This window comes from Danio aesculapii, chromosome 13 (assembly GCF_903798145.1).
Source record: "Danio aesculapii chromosome 13, fDanAes4.1, whole genome shotgun sequence".
Lineage (NCBI taxonomy): Eukaryota > Metazoa > Chordata > Actinopteri > Cypriniformes > Danionidae > Danio > Danio aesculapii.
In genome coordinates, this window is record NC_079447.1 from 37,478,678 (window position 1) to 37,493,537 (window position 14,860).

Consider the following 14,860-nt stretch of genomic DNA (forward strand, 5'->3'; position numbering starts at 1 on the left):
GACTGGGTCACAAAACTGCTTGAAATTGAGTTAATAAAGTATTTATTAACATGCAAATTAACTATTAGTAAATGACTAAATAATAAGATATATAAATGTTAATTTCAATAGTTTATTAATCATTTACTAACTCATTCTAAATTATCTTAAAAACCTCCAACTACTCTTAAATACAAATGGTTTGTAAATAATGCAATACTTAATTTAGTAATGAAAAATAAATCATTAACAAAATATGAAAGTACAATTATTAAGCACATTATAAATGTGGTTGTAAGTCAAGAATACAGCATTTGTAGCTGCAGTTATAAACTGCTTACTAACGTTTATTAATGTAGAGTTAATGCTTAACAAATAATGAATTCACTAGATGCTAATGCTTAATAAATGATTTATAGCATGTAGTTATTATAAAGTGTTTCCCTATGTTTATGTGATCATGTTTTATCACCCCATCAGGATACAAAGTACAATTACAAGAAAATCTTTTTTTATTATTTCAGAGCAGTATTTTCATTTTTACATATGATCTGATCTACACTTTCCTTGACTATCTTTGTATTTTATATGGGGAAGACCCAGAAGTCTCATCTGGGCACAAGCTGGGCACAATCATTCTGGGCACAAGCTTCTCAATAGCAGGGAAAGTGTTAAAAAAGTACAGCCTGCTCTGGAAAAAAGTTACCAATTATCTGTTTTAATTGGCTGACTCTGGACACTTGCAGTGATGCTTGTTAAGTTAGATTTAAGTGCAGCTATCAATACCATTTCTCATAATACTTTAGATAATTAATTTCTGTTGGCATTACTAGTGTTTTTCTCATTTGTTTTATATGTATTTCTCTGGTTAAACTTAATTTGCCAAAAATCGTAATAATTTTCCTCGTCTGTTACTAATGGCATCCCTCAAGGCTATGTCATGGGCCCTCTTTCAATTACCTCTGGTTCATATTTCCTTCTCAAGCAATATTCTTAAGTTAAATATTAATAAAAATTTGAAAATCTTTTCAGTACTAAGTCTAATTCTGTAATACACACAATTGCTTTCAATCTAATTACTAAAAATCACTTCGACTGACAACATATTTCCTGCTTTACATTGGCCTTCTGTTAAATATCATGAGTACAAATTTCTGATTTTCACTTTCAAAGCTTGCATAATCTTGAACACTTTAACTTGATTAATATTCACACTCCCACCCAACTGTTACAGAATGAATCTAGGTCTACTTTAGGATCAAATTGTGTAAACACTGTTAAAAAAACTACATACAGTAAAAGCTATAGTTTCACATCTCCCTTTGCTCCAGTTTTATATTCTAATAACCACTGCAAATATTGTGCTTGCTTTTTCTCAGAAGCTTTTCAAACAGTGCAATTTGCACTTCAATTTAGTTCACCAACCGCTGGAACAGAAAACCTGGGGTTAAGTGGTTTGTGTGCAAAATGCTAATACAGGGGGGCTTTTATTGACACAGCTAAAATTAACCCATCTGGTTATTGGAATACTCCACTTGGAGTCTCCTGGTTCAATATCCCCACTGAAATCTGTGCCATTTTTCATCTTTTTTACTTGACATTTCAAGCATGGCCCTGGGTTTAAAATGGTAACTAACCTCAGCTGACCTCACATCAGTATCTACTCGCAAACAAGCGTGCACAGTGTAACGATTTATTTGGAACATGAAAACACATACACATAGAAACACATCTTAGCAAAACGGACCTCATATAAGAGTACGATAGAGACAGAACATAAATGCAAACATCTGCAAGCAACGTTTCTCCCCTTTTTTGATTTCCTCAAATCCATTCTGCTCTGTTGACTATCCTGACGTTGTGTTGGATGTTATGTGTCACTCCTGACAGCGGCATCATCTCATCTCTGATGGGCCAATCCTCCAGACACATTGACAGCTGTAGGTGCGTTATACATTCTAATAAGACGGATTAAAGTCAATCCGGTATTAAACGATACGGCATATCAAAATACAGTGGCTATAAAAAATATCATTTCACTGTAAATCAGACACTCCAATCGGAATCATTAAACCAGCACATACATAAATAAATATCATTTATATGGGTTATAAATCTCAATACAAACTCGAAGTATTAATATAGTAGTTGAATTCAATGCCATGCCTCCTAAAACTATATACCTAACTCTAACATATGAATCTCATCACTCGTCATGACTATGCTATGCTAACTCAGAGGCTCCATCGTAGCAGGAGGAATGTAGAATTTGGCACTTTGAACCTTGGCCTTGTTTCCAGGCTAATCGGGCCGTTCGCTACATGCTACGGGACAATCTGAGTTCATAGTCATAAATGGCCATGACTGATGTAAACGCCACGCGGTGCTGGTATTTTGGCTGCGTGTGAGTCTCAGGGCCGCCATGCTGAGCCCATACAGACCACAGCTGGGACGGGTGATCCAGATCCACAGCTGTCCGGGTGAAGGCTGAGGGTCTTGAGCCCCCATGACCACTTTAGCTCGGCTGGCACTCGTTCTTGCTGCAGGTGGCCTGCCGCTCGATACGCCAGGTACCCTCCTCGTACGTGCAGTAGCAGATGGTGCATTCGTCGATCTTCACCTCTCGCCCAGCCGGGATCACCGATGTGTCCGCGTAACAGTTTGGCCCTGCACACACAAATGAGAGAGGCTGCATCAAACTGAGAAAAAAGCCTGCCAACAAGAATGCATTCTGTGGTTTTGAGTGGCAGGGATCAAGCTGAAAACATGTGTCGAACGACCTCATGTAAAATGTATGATGTTCTCAAGTTAGCAGTCAATCAAAACACAATATATCAGTTCTTCACCTGCATGTAAAGGCTTCCAGGATGAAAAATAAACAAGGAAAGTACTAAATTCAAAGGGTTAGCTCAAATAATAATGAGAATTTTGTCATTAAATACTCACCTTTCTGTTCTTCCACACAAATTTAGATATTTTAAATGAAATCTGAGAACTCCCTCATCCTTCACTCACCGCAAGGTTCCTGACTCCTTCAAAGTCCAAAAAAAAGCATCCTCAAAACAAACTACATGAATTCTACGGTTTAAACAAAATATTATCAAGATAAGAGAATACTTTTGAGACCAGATAAAACAAAACAAAAAAAAAAAAAAAACAACAACAATATTTAAACAGATTTGAGGATGTATTTTTGGTACCTTTCTGGACATCGAATGAGTCTATGGAGGATAAGAGAGCACCCGGATTTCATCCAAAATGTCTTAATTTGTGTTTTGAAGACTAATGAAGGTCTCAGTGGTATGAAATAACATGAGAGTGAGTAATGAATAACAGAACAAAAATTAATTAAGAACAGAACTTCACAATGGCAAATTTACTCTCCCGCCACTCCTATACAGTACTATGCATTAGAAACAACTCACATACAGTGGCTTGCAAAAGTATTCATGCCCCTTTTCCACATTTTCTCACATTATGACCACATACATAGATATTTTTATTTGGAATGTAATGTGAAAGACAATTGTGAAGTAGAAAGAAAATTATACATGAGTTCATTTTTTTTACAAATAAAAAAAACTGAAAAGTGCAGTGTGCAAAAGTATTCAGCCCCCTTTTCTCTGCATCCAATTGCCTTTAGAAGTTGCCTGATGGTTGCTGATTGATCGAATGTTGACCTAATGACTAAATAGAGTCCACCTCTGTGTAATTTAATCCCAGAACAAATACAGCTGTTCTGTACATGTTCTGTACATCTGTGGTTTGTTAAGAGAATATTAGGGAGCAGACAGCATCATGAAGTCCAAGGAACACACTATACAGGTAAAGGATAAAGTTGCAGAGAAATTTAAACCAGGGTTAGGCTATAAAAAGATTTCCCTAGCTTTGAGCATCTCACGGACCACTTTTCAGTCCATCATCCGCAGATGGAAAGAGTATGGCACAACTGCAAACCTACGGCCCACGGTGACTAAGGATGAACTGCAGAGATCTACAGCTCAGGTTGGGAATCACTCCATAGAACAACTATCAGCCGTGCACTGCACAAATCTGGGCTTTATAGAAAAATGGCAAGAAGATAGCCTTTGTTAAAGTAAAACCACAAGAAATCCTGTTTGCAGTTTGCCAGAAGCTATGTGAGTGACCCAGCAAATATGTGGAAGAAGGTGCTCAGGTCAAATGAGACCAAAATTGAACTTTTTGGCCTAAATGCAAAACCTATGTGTGGTGGAAACCTAACATTGCACATCACTCTGAACACGCCATAGACACTCAAACATGGCAGTGGCAGCATCATGATCTGAGGATACTTCCCTTCAGCAGGGACAGGGAAGCTGGTTAGAGTTGATGAGAAGATGGATGGAGCCAAATACAGGGCAATCTTGGAAGAAAACCTGTTGGAGCCTGCAAAACACTTCAGAGTAGGGCGAAGATTCACCTTGCAACAAGACAACAAACCTAAACATTAAGCCAAGGCTACAATGGAATGGTTTAAAATAAAACATATTCATGTGTTGGAATGGCCGGGTCAAAGTACAGACCTAAATCCAATCGAGAATCTGTGGCAAGATCTGAAAACTGCTGTTCATAAGCGCTCTCTATCTAATCTGACTTAGCTTAAATTGTTTTGCAAGGAAGAATAGGAAGAATAGGCAAATATTTTAGTCTAGATGTGCAAAGCTGGTATACTTTTGCTGAATACTTTTGCACATTGCACTTTTCAGTTTTTTATTTGTAAAAAAAATTTAACTCATGTATAATTTTCTTTTTTACTTCATAATTGTATGCCACATTGTGTTGGTCTTTCACATAACATTCCAATAAAATATATCTATGTTTGTGGTCATGATGTGAGAAAATGTGAAAAGGTTCAAGTGGTATGAATACTTTTGCAAGCCACTGTAAGTGTTAATTAGTTTTTTGTAAATTAATGCAATTATTATATAATGAAAATAGCTTTATAAATGTAAATTTTTTATCTAATTTTTTTTTTTAGGGTTTTATATGCTAATGCTGATTTAATGCATCATCACTATCTTGTAGAAGGGGTCAATAATAGGCAGGTAATAAGTCACTTGTTAATAGTGAGAATTATTGATTAAACTTAAATGTTACAAAGGGGCGATGCACTAGCACAGTAGGTAGTGTTGTCGCCTCACAGCAAGAAGGTCGCTGGTTCGAGCCTCGGCTGGGTCAGTTGGCATTTCTGTGTGGAGTTTGCGTGTTCTTACAGCGTTCAAATGGGTTTTCTCTGGGTGCTCCGGTTTCCCCCACAGTCCAAAGACAAATTGGGTATGCTAAATTGTTCGCAGTGAATGAGTGAGTATGGATGTTTCCCAGAGATGGGTTGTGGCTGGAAGGGCATCCGCTGCGTGAAACATGTGCTGGATAAGTTGGCGGTTCATTCCGCTGTGGCGACCCCGGATTAATAAAGGTACTAAGTTGAAAAGAAAGATAATGAATGACAGAAGTGTCACAAAATGGGATATCTGAAGTGATTCAGTTTTTTATGTGGTTACTGCTATAACAACGAAAGTGCATGTTTAACGTACAAAACATTTTGTTATGATGTGTAGTTTCAAAGAAGCCGCCAATTATTAATATTTGGGAGTCTATGCACCCTATGTTTAAAAAAAAACATTCAATTATCAATTAGTTATGTTTACCACTGACATTATTTTTATTAAATCCCCCCAAAAATAACAATTACAAAACCCGTTGGAAATCTCAAATCTCAAGGGATCCCATGGTGGACTGTTCTTTGGGCTTTGATGTCATTCCTGCACCACTCTATTGCCCTTTCTTAGGGAGACTAACAAGTGATCTGACCATGCCAACAATTTCCACCAAACAAAGAAAACCATAAAGTGGAGTTAGTGATAAATAACTCTATTATACACTCACCGACCACTTTATTAGGTACACCTTACTAGTACCGGGCTTGACCCCCTTTTTGTCTTCAGAACTGCCTTAATCCATTGTGGCATAGATTCAACACGGTACTGGGAATATTCCTCAGAGATTTTGGTCCATTTTGACATAGCATGCAGATTTGTTGGCTGCACATCCATGATGCAAATCTCCTGTTCCATCACATCCCGAAAGTGCTCTATTGGATTGAGCACCGGTGACTGTGGAGGCCATTTGAGTTCAGTGAACTCATTGTCATGTTTAAAAAACCAGTCTGAGATGATTCGCACTTTATGACATGGTGCGTTATGCTGCTGGAAGTAGCCATCAAAAGATGGGTACATTGTGGCCATAAAGAGATGGACATGGTCAGCAAAAATACTCAGGTAGGCTGTGGCATTGACATGAGGCTCAATTGGTAATAATGGGCCCAAAGTGTGCCAAGAAAATATCCACCACACCATTACACCACGACTACCAGCCTGAACTATTGATACAAGGCAAGATGATTTCATGTTGTTGATGCCAAATTCTGACCCTACCATTCGAATGTCACAGCAGAAATCGAGACTCATCAGACCAGGCAACGTTTTTTCCAATCTTCTATTGTCCAATTTTAATGAGCGTGTGCGAATTGTAGCCTCAGTTTCCTGTTCTTAGCTGATAGGGGTGGCACCCAGTGTGGCTTCTGCTGCTGTAGCCCATCCGCCTCAAGGTTCAACGTGTTGTGCGTTCAGAGATGCTCTTCTATTGTAAGTGATTATTTGAGCTACTGTTGCCTTTCTATCAGCTCAAGGTCATTCTACCAATCTGGCCATACTCCTCTGACCTCTGTCACCAACAAGACATTTGCGCCCACAAATTTTTTTCTTTTTCAGACCCTAGAGATGGTTGTGTGTGAAAATGCCAGTAGATCAGCAGTTTCTGAAATACTCAGAACAGCCCGTCTGGCACCAACAACCATGCCACATTTAAAGTCACTTAAATCACCTTTCTTCTCTATTCTGATGCTCGGTTTGAACTGCAGCAGATCGTCTTGACCATGTCTACATGCCTAAATGCATTGAGTTGCTGCCATGTGATTGGCTGATTAGAAATTTGTGTCAATGAGCAGTTGCACAGGTGTTCCAAATAAAGTGGCCGGTTAGTAGAAATGTCTAAATAAATCACATCTTTATGTATTTCGTTTAATTCCTACTCTCAATTGCCAGTAGCTGTTGACAAGCATTTACCAAGTATAAATTAGTCTGATTCCTACAAGAATGCCTTTGGTTTTCATTAATCATTTCAAATGACTCTTCACAAACAATCAGTTCATCAGAGTCAGTTTTCATTGGCAGTCAATGTTGGTATGCACAAGATGGCATTTGATTAATTAAAAAAAGGCTTCATGTTTCATTTTGAATCAGACATGAAAATTCACTCTGTTAAGTAAGGATGTCAGGTACATCTAAATGATTCACTTATTAAATCTGATTGGAATTGCTCGGTGAGCTCGTCTTGTGCATCATTTTAAATGATTCATTGCAAACAACCAGTTCATGAGAGTCATTTTTCATTGGCATTCAACTCTGGTGTCCACAAGATAGTATCAAATGAAACAGAATTTACACACAAACAAGACATTCCCAAATGACACTAGTTGTAACTAGATTTTTTTGTTGCATTAGGGATTTAGGTTGCAGTCTGGAGCTCTAATGCAACTCACTTCATCATTTATCTTGACAGCATTCTTTACTGAACCCACAGATGACAATCAGTCTTCCTCCCAGCAGTGTTAGAATCCAAATATTAATAGTTTCTCTACATCTTCACACTATAGCGCACGGTTCAGTATCAGGACTTCCATAAAACATGACTGTATCATAATTTTAGAGAAGAGGTAGTGTAATTGCTCAGCTTCTTCTGCACCATAAACATTTATCAAGCCCCAAGTGCAGAGTCAAACCTTTAGTGTGCTAATCTATAAAGCTCTTCCATTACATACATTTTTAACTACTCTTCTGCAAGAGCTTTCTCAAAACGTAAAAAATTTATACAAAGTTATGCATTTAAAACTCAAGTCCAAAATGCCTTTGAAGACTTGCTAGAGAAAAGCTGATCTCTGGAACTGAGGAAACTGACAGTCGCAAACAGAAAACTAAATACAGACATGGACTATATATGTAGGTACTATAAGCAAACATCCTGCAACAGTATTTAGAGCTGTGGTAAAGTGGATTGTGGGAGTGCTTCTTACATATAATTAGCAGTTGAGTTTATAGGGAGTGATACCCACTTGCCAGCTACCTCTTTTCATGTTTCAGTCTGCTCTTTACTGTGCTAATATAACTTTAAAGGCAATGAACAATATATATATATATATGGTCACTTTTAGTGCACTTTGGGTACTGCTATGCTACATCATGAAAAATAAATGGCTTGTCACATTCTGAGAAATGTGTTAACTGGAAGAAGAAAATTCAAGACTAACTTGCATATAACCTGATATTTTTAAAATACTTTGAAGCTTGAATGATTGGATGAATGGCTTTTCACTGCAGGACAATCAAGCCTGATCAGTTCAGAAAAATAAAGCCCACTAAGTCAGAACAGGCTGAAGTACTGTGCTGAGTTTGGTGAACACAGCTTGAAAGCTCTGACTGGAATTAGGGGCATTTTACACAGTACACGATCGGCAGCAAGCTTTGCATGCATTTGTCATATAAATGAGAGGGGGTATGAAACCGCTTCAGCTTCTTGCTACACCGTAAAAACAAATCCATGAAATTTATGGTAAAAAAATGCATCTGTCATTGAAAGAACTTGGCTGTAGAGATTTGCTAGCAATTTATTGGTCTTTACTGATTGACTTTTACTGATATTTACAGTCAAAACTGATTTAATGTTAACATACCAACCAACTGTTGTAGTGTTGTGGTATATTGTATGTTTTTTATTATACTCAAAACTGGGGGAAAAAATCTCTGATGATACAGAAAAAAACCACATGATGGATCAAAGTTCATTACACATAACATTAGTTTACAATGAGGTGAACAGTAATATGCAGTAAAATAATGTTGTAAATAAATGTAGTAATCAATAATTGTAACAACTTATAGCTAATGTTTACCATTTATTTATATTTTTTATTTGCATTATGGGACCTTTAAATGCACAGTATATATAATTTTTGCCATTAGAGGACACATTATCAAAACAAAACAAGGTGTAGTTTTATGTTGTGACTGATTGTGGAATCATTTTGTAATTATGATTTGGTACAAAAGCCGCATTTAAGAAAGATCTAGTTTTAAGGAACAAAGATGGGCCGAGGATCACCATTTTGCCAACATATACATGAGAAAATTATTGGAATGTTTAAACAATGTTCCTCAAAGAGAGATAGGAAGACATTTGGATATTTGGTTATTTATTTGTTTCAGTCAGGTTTCAGAGCTCATCACAGTACAGAAACTAGTGAAAATAACCAACGATTTACTCTTAGCTGCTGACCAAGGGTGCATCTCGCTATTAGTTTTACTTGATCTTAGTGCGGCATTTGACACCATTGACCACAGTATCCTCATAAATCGCTTAAAGTCTACAGGTGTCCAGAGACAGGCTCTGCAATGGTTTAAGTCATACAGTACTTAGCTGACCGTTACCAGTTTGTGAATATTAATGGACAGCCTTCACAAGTCAGCCCAGTAAAGTACGGGGAGCCTCAAGGATCAGTTTTAGGTCCTTTGCTGTTTACAATATACATGCTACCCCTGGGAGACATTATTAGAAGACATGGGATCAGCTTTCACTGCTATGCAGATGATACTCAATTATATATTTCAACTAAACCTGACGAAATGTATAAACTGTCCAAGCTAACTGAGTGTATTAAAGATGACCAACAATCATCCTCTCTTAAACTCAGACAGAACAGAATTATTACTTATTGGGTCTATATCCTGTACACAGCATGTCTCACAACTCGACCTACAATTACAGGGATACAAAGTTAACGTTAGCTCTACTATAAAAGATCTGGGTGTCATATTAGACAGCATGTCACAAAAACTGCTTTCTTTCATCTGAGAAATATTGCTAAGTTACGAAGTATGCTATCCATCTCAGATGCAGAAAAACTAGTCCATGCTTTTATGACTTCTAGGCTGGACTACTGTAATGCACTGTTTGCTGGCTGCCCAGCATCCTCTATTAACAAACTTCAATTAGTACAAAATGCAGCTGCCAGAGTTCTTACCAGGTCTAGAAAATATGATCATATCACCCCAATTTTATCCTCCTTACACTGGCTGCCTGTTAAGTTTCATATTGAATTTAAAATATTGCTTCTTACATATAAAGCTTTAAATAATCTAGCTCCTGTTTATCTAACCAACCTTCTGTCTCGCTACAATCCAACTCGCTCTTTAAGAAGGGCTCAGGGCTTCTGGTAGTACCTAGAATAGCAAAGTCGAGTAAAGGAGGTCGAGCCTTCTCATTTATAGCTCCTAAACTCGGGAATAGCCTTCCTGATAACGTCCGAGGCTCAGACACACTCTCCCGATTCAAAACTAGATTAAAGACCTATCTGTTTAGTAAAGCATACACTCTGTGCACCACTTAGTGGGCTTCCACACAGGTTTCTGCACCTTGTTTATATACACTATGAACAGCAGCTACGCTAATTATTCTCTTTATTCTCCATTTCCACCTGGGGATACTCTTCCCGAGGCCCTCAGACAATGCAGAGTCACTGATTCGATCCAAGACCAACGACGAGATGATCCCAAGGTTTCCATATCCTGGACCAGGCCGTATCCTGAGCAGCTACTGTGATGGTCATGGAGGAGTGGATAACATGAGACTGATTCCTGTGACGCTCCAGGGACAGACGAGTCTTCGCTGAGGCCAGCTTCCAGCCTCTGCCGCTGAGACTGCAGCTCTGCACAAGACGTTTGGCCAGCGGAGAAATTAAAATGGTCGTGCCCAACTGAGTTTGGGTTCTCTCAAGGTTTTTTTTCTTCACTTTCGCCAATTAGTGAAGTTTTTTTCCCTCTCCGCTGTCGCCACTGGCTTGCATGGCTCGGGATCTGTAGAGCTGCGCATCGTTGGATTTGCTCTTCAGTGTTTGGAGCTAAACTGAACTGAACTTAAACACTAAAAACTGAACTATACTGTTCCAATTTACTATGACCTTTTATGTGAAGCTGCTTTGACACAATCTACATTGTAAAAGTGCTATACAAATAAAGGTGAATTGAATTTCACCTTCAACAGTGCATAACATAATTAAAAGATTCAAGGAATCTGGGGGAATTTCAGGGTGTAAAGGACAAGGGCGCAAGCCTAAGCTGAACTGCTGTGATCGCTGATCCCTCATGTGGCACTGCATCAAGAATCATCATTTAGCCTATAAGCAATATCCCCACATGGGCTCAGGAATACTTTGGCAAACCTTTTTCAAGTACCACAATATATAATTACATCCACAGATGCCAGTTAAAACTGTACTGTGCCAAAAGGAAGCCCTATGTTAACAGTGTCCAGAAACGCCATCAACTTCTCTGGGTTCGAACGCATTTGGGATGAACTATCACAGTAAAAACGTGTACTGTGGTAAGATGAATCAGCATTTCACGTTGTTGTTTTTTTTTTTTTGTGAGAAATGGATGCCGCGTTGTCCCAGTCATAGAAGAAAAGGATGATCCAGACTGCTACCAGCAACAAGTTCAAAAGCCAGGTCTGTCATGGTATGGGGTTGTGTCAGTACCCTTGGCAAAGATAACTTGCACTTCTGTGATTGTACCATTTATGCTAAAATGTACATAGAGATTTTGGAGCACAATATGCTGCCTTTTTTTCCAGGGGCGCCTACACATATTTCAACAAAACAATGCAAAACCACCTTCTGCACACATTACAAAGTCTTGGCTGTGGAGGAAGAGGATACAGGTAATTGACTGGACTGCCTGCAGTCCTGACCTGTCTCCAATAGAGAATATGTGGCATTTATGAATGCCAAGACATTTATGTTTGTTGTATTTCAAAGTAAATTTAGAAATCACTACTTTCTTTTTTATTTGTGATTTGAGGTTGTACAATATGATTTTTGATATTGTACTGTAACATTATATGAAATGTTCTGTTAGATGTATCATAGTTTCTATAGTTAGTAGGGAAAGGGTTAGGATTAGGGTAGCAATTTACACGTTTTTTACAATCTTTTTTTCTACAATCTTTTACAAACTATTTTGCAATCTTTTCCCATTATTCCTCCCATTGTAGTACATAAATACACTCTAAAAGTGCTGGCTTGTTGTAACCCAATGTTGGGTCAGGTATCAATCACTGGGTTAAAAAGTGTCTTTTAAATTTAATTGAGTAATTTTACCTCAATGTTGGGTTTGAACATATTTGGCCCAACATTGGGTTACAGCAACTGAGCATTTTTAGAATGTAGTGTATCCTATTGTGCATGAAAGTGAAAATAATGTTCTATAAAAGGTGTTTTTTTCTCTGCAAAATAGAAGACAAACTAAATAAACTGCAAAGCAAAATTAGCTAAATCACTTATACTCCCTGGACAGTGAATGCCACTACACAGGAAATCAGGAAATCAATTTTGAGCATATATGGCTGCTCGGCAGGGAACTAAACATAAATGCTTTATTAGTATGCAGCAGCCTCAAAAAACATTAAAAAGTATGGTCATGTAGAGCGTATCTACCAGCAGGAAGAATGAGTTTGGAAAGCTCTTGCTGCTTTCATCTCACAGAAATAAACCTGAAATTCATGTGCCATGTAAAATCACATTTATAAATTGAAAATTTCAATGGAAGTTACTTATTAGCTATGGAAATGGCCAGAACAGGCTGCAAGACTGTGGCAAATTTGGAGAATATAGCTTGAAACCTGCAGGAGAAGTTACAGTACTTTACAAACTGGTAAAAGTATAGTTTCAGGAAAGAAGAAAAAACATAAAGCTACCTCCGCACAGCTTGCAATTCTCCTTTTTACATTATCCAAGCAACAAAAAATTGGTATTCAGCCTCTAAAAGACATTATCATAGAAGATGGAAGACTACATAAAAAGCATGCAGGCACATCAATCATCTTGAATATTTGGCCGGTGCTGTCAAGACGTCACCCAATCCATATTTATAATAATTTCAGAGCAAACACTTCACATTTCTATCCACAAATGGAAGCAAAAGCAGCTGGCACAGCTGATTCACCCTTAGCTTTTACGTCTCAGATCCCCTTATGGCTTTGTACTCCATGTCTGTTAATATATCTGACATGTTTAACTATTGCCTAAAAAAACATGATTATGGATTGTGGCATTGCACGTTCCTTAAAAAAGTAGAGATGCACCAATCAGCTAGCATTAAATCAAAACGGGACAGTTTCTGTTGTAATATGCGATTAGTAGTTTTGTTTTATTTGGGTCGAGCTCTGTTTTATACACAAACTGCACTGCAATCATTTTATATCATAAAGTCAACAAAATATTATCAGTGCTGAAGATAGAGCACAGGTGTACCAACAGACAAAATGCTGAACCAGGCAGAATACTGTAGGTGCCGCGGGAATGCTTGGGTACCATGGAAAAACACAAAATATTCTGGATTAATTTCAATAAGTCAAATATTAGTTGAGATTCTGGAATCTCTCTTATGGATGGGTCTCACATAAGCTCCTTGCAGGTTGTAATATATACAAACGCTTCTTTACAGTGTTCAGTTTATGGAGGTTTATTTGTCTTTCTCAGCATGCATTGCAATTTCTGGAATTTCTGCTTTTAATGAATAATGTCCCAATACCACTTTTCTATAATGGTCCTTTTAAAGGTTCAATGAGTTTTTATTGTCCTTTCAACCATTTATAGCAGTAAAATTACACAATGTTAAGATCAAATGGCTATAAAAAACAAAATAATACTAAACAAAATGAAAGGAACCAGAAACAACACAGAGCCAAAATAATAAACTGGCCACCTAATTTTTGGTACCCGCCAATATAAGTACTGTTATCTGTAGTTTCATTTAAATAACAGTTTTTGTCATAGACAACCCCACAAAAAACATGCTTTTCTTAATAAAAAAAATACAGAAAATTTTTACTTTTCACTTTTGCCTATTTTCCTAAGTTTCCTTTCTGCTTGGATACAATTTGCATTGTGTAAAGTGCAATAGGCAGAAACATAAATTGTCATACTGGAATGAAAAGCTAAACGCTGATTTTTTTGAGGTGTCAAAATTGTGGGGAGCTCACTAATTATTTGTTTAGAGCTCTATTGCATGAAATGCTATGTTATATCCATAAGTGCCATCTGAAAAAATTAATTAGCATTTTCATTTAGTATTGTATGTCTACTGTTTGCTTGTTTTGTAATCTTTATGTAGCATCATTTCACAAATCTTAAATGTAAATATTATCTTTTAATAGTTTTATATCTTTAGAATTTTTGATTCTAATTGGTCAATCATGACATTCCAAGGTATGATATTCCAAGATAACAAGTGCTGATTAACACAGCTGGGTACCACAAGTCATTATTTACATTCTCACGTTGTCTATTTGCACCACTTTGTGGACTCATGGATGTGCTGGTCTAAAAAAGAGGTGAGACAAGGCGCATTGTATGGCGCGCCACTGACCAATTAAAAGCTGGTCTAAAGTCCAGTGCAGAGTGCATTAGTTATGTGCCTATGTGGGTCAAAATGCTTAAACATTGCTTAATACACACAGGATGTACAGCAATAAATAAATATCTTTACATATTGAAAATTTTAAGGATTAAAGTGTTACAAAATTATTATTTTCTACATAAATATGAAAACCACTACCTCCAAGCCTTATTCACGTCTGGGCTTTTTCAGTTTATTCATGACAATTTGCATTTGTACAATGTTAATTTTATTAGTAGTAGTATTTACTATATGCATATTATTTTATTAACTATTAACTATTAACTATTTAT

General features: G+C 37.2%; 1 protein-coding gene across 1 annotated transcript in view; it reads right to left on the minus strand.

Moving 5' to 3' along the window:
- Positions 1-1,698: 1,698 nt before the first annotated feature.
- Positions 1,699-14,860, minus strand: part of vwc2 (von Willebrand factor C domain containing 2) — a 52,549-nt gene continuing 39,387 nt past the window's right edge. Inside the window, exon 4 of the mRNA XM_056470297.1 lies at positions 1,699-2,646. Within this exon, the coding sequence (XP_056326272.1) occupies positions 2,495-2,646 (152 nt within the window). The 3' untranslated portion in view covers positions 1,699-2,494. The remainder of the gene's footprint in view (positions 2,647-14,860) is intronic.